At 29.8% G+C, this 6000-nt stretch overlaps 1 protein-coding gene across 2 annotated transcripts in view; it reads right to left on the bottom strand.

The window, feature by feature from the left end:
• Window positions 1-1974: 1974 nt before the first annotated feature.
• The window catches only part of RBM46 (RNA binding motif protein 46), a 37730-nt gene continuing 33704 nt past the window's right edge, over window positions 1975-6000 (bottom strand). The window contains exon 4 of one of the 2 annotated variants that reach the window (XM_033134867.1): window positions 1975-2174. In XM_033134867.1, the coding sequence (XP_032990758.1) occupies window positions 1975-2174 (200 nt within the window). Of the gene's footprint in view, window positions 2175-3101; window positions 3257-6000 lie in introns of those variants that run through there. The other variant, XM_033134868.1, reaches the window with a different exon arrangement.

Here is a 6000-nt window from a genome sequence, read left to right as displayed (position 1 = left end):
GCTCTTTTCCACTTTATATTATCTTTCTATATTAGGAATAAAGAGCGAACATCTTTATTCTTTTGTATAACACCTTAGTTATGCACCAATAAATGTATTTTTATTTAATCAGTCCCCTAATGATGGGTATTCAGGTTATAAACCATGTTTTAATAGCCTTTTCACATACATAATTTCACACACACACACGCCATGCAAATATATCCCAGAAGGACTGCTGTTCAAAAGACTTAATTATTTGTAATTTTGGATAATGGGTGCCAAATTGCTCTCTATATTACTTACCCCATTTATAATTCCACTGGTAATGTATGAGAATGCTCATTTCCTAAGAGCCTTAACAAAAGTTTGTAAAACTTTTGAATTTCTGCAAATCTAAACTTTTCATTTATATTTCTCTTATGAATGAGATACAGCAACTTTTTATACTTTTAAGGGCCATTGGTCTGCCTATTTATATATTTTATCCCTTTTTTTCTTGAGTAGATGGTCTTTTCCTTGATATCTGGAAATATTAAATATTAGCCCTCTTTGAAATTATTTGCAACTGTTGTTCAAGTTTATCATTTGTCTTTTGACATCCTTGGGACCTTCTTCCCATTCAGGCTTTTCTTTTTAAATTGGACCTACCAACCTTTTCTTTTATGGCTTCTAGATTTTGAGTCATAGTTACAGAAATCTTTCCTACTCCAACATTGTAAAAGAAAAACTAGAGAAGAAAGATAAAGTTAAACTTTCCTCATCACCTTTCATGCAGCTACACAATGAGTTGATCGGCAAAGTTAATGTCAGTATCAAAGAGTGGAAAGATTTTTGTCTCTATCAATTATATAAACCATGATTAGAAATTCATTATAAAGGTACACTTACTAAATTATTAAACAATCAAAATGACTTGTATTCATTAATTATTCATAAGTAAAAGGGGGAAATTTCACTGGGTTCATCAACAAAATATTTCTCTCGGTCCTTAAAAATGATTTTTTGTTACTATGTTTCATAAAACTAACAATTTTCTGCAATACCCTTTATTTTGGTCCCATGAAGACACTCAGCCAAGGCCTATACCAGTAAACTGTTCTCAAGAAAAGGTCAAGCTGATTGTGAAAGCTAATTTTTTTGTGCTAATTATAATAATAATCAAAAATAAAACACATACATGTTAGAAGCATCACATATTTAATGTCAAAAATTTGAATTCAAGTACAAAAATTAAACAACACATGATTTCAACATTAAAAAACCATATAACACTTATTACTCAAACAACTATACAGTGAATATCAAAAACACAAAGGAAGCATAACTATAAAAATCTTAAATACATTAACAGCAAAATTATAATTTATTTCTATAACAAATAATTATTAACTAAAATATTTATAGTTATTTTTAAGGACCACAATGGTGGACTGTTTTTCTTCTTTAGTACTGCATAAAATCTGCATCTTAATCTTTTTGCCCGTCATTTCTTTCTACATAATAGTTAGATGCTTCTGTTACATAACTGTTCTAATCTCTAATACAGATAGTGATCCTTGTTAATCAAATCCAGTGTAACCATCGTCTGCAAGTGCTTCAATATTGTGAAATGCTATGTAGCAAAGTTATTATGCAAAAATTTAACATAAACTACTGAGTTCTATTGCCCACTCAGGAATCAGAAGTATTTAAAATCCCAAAAGTTTAAAAAGAATAGTTGCTTGTTATACCATTATCAAAAGAAACCACTGAGTAACTTTTAAACTTATCATGTTTTACAAGTTCTATAACTGTGGGTTATTCTGAATTATGGGTAATGTTTATTTTACTATGTTGAAATATATATATGTGTATATGTGTATATATGCATACACATATACACATATATATCATTTTAAAACCAAATATGCAAACCCGATTCTAAAATAAAACAGTATTTTAATTTGCATGTTTTACAAAGAAACTTTCATACTCATGTTTACAGTATTTTCTTCAGAAGAATGAGGCCTGATTGGAGATATATAGTCGCTGTCCAACATGGCCGCCATTAGCAAGTGATATTGTTGGTGACAAGGGATAGCTTGGATAAGAGTAAGGCCTTGAAGTATAAGGAAGAACGCTGGGAGTCCCAGAACAGAGGGTAGCACTAACGGGGGAAAGACTATTTATTGAGCTGCGACGAAAATTGTAGTCTGTAAATAAATACATGAAGAATTATGCTGCATATCTTTATGGATACAAATTTAATTCAAAGAGACAAAGCGTTAAAACTACAATCACAGTTTAATATAATTTTCTCACACTCAAAATCCTGATAATACTTATTGTTGATAAAGACTGTTTCAGCATTTATTGCACAGCAAATCCTGACATTTTTATCGGTCAGTATTATTTTTCTTTCACTGACAATGCTTCAGAGATCTTACTAAAATGCATTCTCGGATATCTATTTCCTGAATATCTATTCGTTATTTTGTATCTCTTTTTTTTTATCACAGAAAAAGAAAATCTCTGATTTCTCTTGCTCCACAATGAAGCTCCTTTTAAATTTGGTTCTGATACTAAGTCCATGAAGAAAAGAAATAAACAGCAAATTCATATTTGCTTATTTTTTTGAAACTGTATCAGGCATCAAACCAGCAGAAACATTCACCCCTGGACTGCAAAAACTTAACTGTCCAGTATTTCATTATTTAAATACTAATATAAACATTTTTACAACTCAACATACAATTTAACATTAGCATCCTACTTGTACCATAAAACAGTAAAATGAATCACCTTTATAAAATAAACTTTAAGAAACCATTATCAACTTATAATATAGAAAAATCTAAAAATTCAACCAAATTTAAAAAATAAAACAATTATAATTGAAATATTACTGTTCCACAATAAACATTCATCTAATGCAGCAATAATTTCCTGCTTCATTAATTATAATGTTTATAGGTGTGTGTGACTATTAAAGACCAAATTTGCAAATTCTGTATTTTCCAAAAACTCAACTATGTTCTTTAGTGTAAAATAAGCCAAGGATGTGACAATACTATAAATGATTATTTATAAAAGTTATGGTATTTCTAAGAATGGTCAAAAAGGACCATTAGGTCATCTAATGCACAGGTAAGGTTTTTTCCAATATTTTCCTGTAACTATAAATGAGGCCTAAAATATACAAACATTAAGTTAATGTTGTCATGCAACTTAATATTTAGCCAGCAGGAATAAGATCAACTGCAGAAGAATAAGTTCAAGCAACATCAGAAAGGACCTAGTTAAAAAAAAAAAAAAGGAAAAAATAAAAATCAATTAAATATAGGTTAATTTCTAGCATTGTAAAACTCCAATTAGAAAAATTTTATAACCATTGTATTTTTATTAATGGTACCATAAGATTAATAAAAGCAGTTTGTTCCAAGAAGACATAAATACATTGAAAGTATCCAGTACAAAATCTTTTCAGTACCTTGAAATTGGATAAGGAATTACTTGGACACCAAAGTAGGATAACTTTTACAGAAATCTCCTCTTAAAATATCCACTTTGTCTGAATGGTTATGGTATAAACAGTATACCATTGAGTATAAAGAGAAACCTTAGTGCTCCTATAATTCAAATAATTGCTTTAAAAAAGGTCTGATTCTTTCCTCCTAAAGATGATTACACAAATACAGTCCATTCCGTTTTAGCCATGTATCTGTGACACAACTAACCCTTTCCAATTTAACAATGTAATCATAGACAACAAGATTTAGAAGAGCAGATTTTTAAATAGTTACATTTCTGTAGGTGGGGAAATGTTTTTCAGAGAAATCACTTTCACTTTGGGTATATCACTCAAGAGCTGATGTGGCCTATTCATGACATGTAGATAGAAGAGCTATCTTCAGAGGAAGACTTCACAAAGATAGCCAGACAGAACTAAGGGCATAGTGCTTAGGTCTGAAAATGTGCCTTGCTGATAGTACCCTACTGTAAGCCTTTAATCTAAAAATACAATAATCAACTGGTGTATTCTCACATTTTTAAGGAGACTGAAATACAAAATTAAAAGTTGACATTGATGACTTTATTCACACAGGATAAATCAAGAGAACAAAAATTTTCCCAAATACTACAAAGAATAGGACACAAAAAGCTTCAGATGTTTTTAAGGTTTCATAAAGTTGTGCAACTAAAGCCACTATTCAGAATACTTTCATCACTCCAAACAAAACTCTGTACCTATTAGCAGTCACTTCCCATTCCCTTTCCCCTAGCCCCTGCAACCAATAATTTTTCTGCTTTTTATAAATTTGCCTATTCTGGATTTTTCATATAAATTGAATCATACAATTTATGTGGTCTTTTCTAACTGGTTTCTCAGCATAATGTTTTCAAGGTTCATCCATGTTGTAGTATGTATCAGAACATCTTTCCTTTTTATATTCATTGCATAGACATAACACATTTTGTTTATCCATTCATCACTCAATGGACATTTAGGCTGTTTCCACCTTTTGGCTATTAGGAATAATGGCTGCTAAAAAATAATGTGTGCAAGATTTTGTGTGGCTATGTTTTCAGTTCTCCTGAGTAAATACCTAGGAATGGAATTGCTGGTATGTATGCATAACTCTATGTTTAGCTTTTTGAGGTACTACCAATTACTTTCCAAGGCAGCTTATACCATTTTACACTCCCAACAGCAATGTATGAGAATGAAACACCTGATATTTTGACCTATAAAATACATCTTCCATACCTTTAATACATATTTTAAGCATTTCTTTAGATTTTTATGGACTATTTATTAAAATTTTTTTAAAAGTCCTCATTTCACCATTTTATTATTTCAATCGCTAACATTCAAATAGCCATAACTGAAATAACTCAATAACTTTCTTTCACTGAACCACTGAATTTTATCTGCAAAACAATGGTTTTTTACAGCACTGGATATACCCAAAACATAAAAATACAGCTGACTAGGTTCAACCACACAGATTTAAAAAAAAATTATCCATATTAAAATATAAATAACACATCATTATTTTGTATTTTCTATCCTAGTACAGAAAATCAAAAGCTAAGTGTAAAGTAGAAGAAAGAATTTTCAGAATTGCTAGTAATTAAGGAACTTAAAACCTATGAAATATTTAAAAATCATTAACTAGAAATTTTTAAGTGATACTTTTGGCTGAAACACATTAGTATTATCAAGTTCACTGGTATTTTTATCTCATTTACTTTCCCTATTACAATTATATTTTGACAAAATCAAAAATGGGTATTTTGTCCTCTATTAATTTTTCCTATCAGGCAACTGACAGCAAAGGGCAAGAAGTGACATGAAGTGGCCCATGTTTTTTTCTAAGAGTAGGCCCACCGAGTAGCTTAGGTCAGTATTTCTGTTTTAGATGATTCATAGGAGGCTGTGAGTATGCTAATCTTAGTAATGGATAGCTGGATAAGAAGAGTATTGTCTATAACTGCTTTTTTACAAATTTCTAGTTGATTAATTCTCATTTTTACTACAGTAATAATATTTTTCAGATTCAATTTTTTTGGGGGGGAAATCTGCTTTTGTTTTTAATTAAATCATTTTTAAGTTTACAATGTATTTTCCCACATAATTTTGAAAGTGTGATTTGGGTTTTAAATTTTTACTGTGAAATTTTGATAGTATATAACAATTACCATAAACAAAATCTGTCTGATATCTGTACTTTTATTTTTCAGAAATTAGTTGTTTCATTCTAAATTATCTGAAGATTAGAATTTAAACCTTCAAAAACAAGAGTTTGAAATTATAGAAAATGCAAATTAGTCTATAGTGAAAGCAGTAGTTGCCTGAGAAAAAACGTAGGAGGAGGAATAGATTCCATTAGGGGTGATGAAAATGTTTGTTTTCTTGATTTGCAGTGTCGTTTAACAGAAAAATAAACAAATCAAAACTGGCCAAAGTATAATTTTAAATGTGTGTATTTTATTGTATTTCAGTTATAACTCAATATAGCTATAAACAAACCTAAG

The sequence above is a fragment of the Rhinolophus ferrumequinum genome, chromosome 18 (genome assembly GCF_004115265.2).
Source record: "Rhinolophus ferrumequinum isolate MPI-CBG mRhiFer1 chromosome 18, mRhiFer1_v1.p, whole genome shotgun sequence".
Taxonomy (NCBI): Eukaryota; Metazoa; Chordata; class Mammalia; order Chiroptera; family Rhinolophidae; genus Rhinolophus; species Rhinolophus ferrumequinum.
The sequence above is the reverse complement of the archived record's forward strand: the minus strand, read 5'-3'. Positions and strand labels throughout refer to the sequence as shown.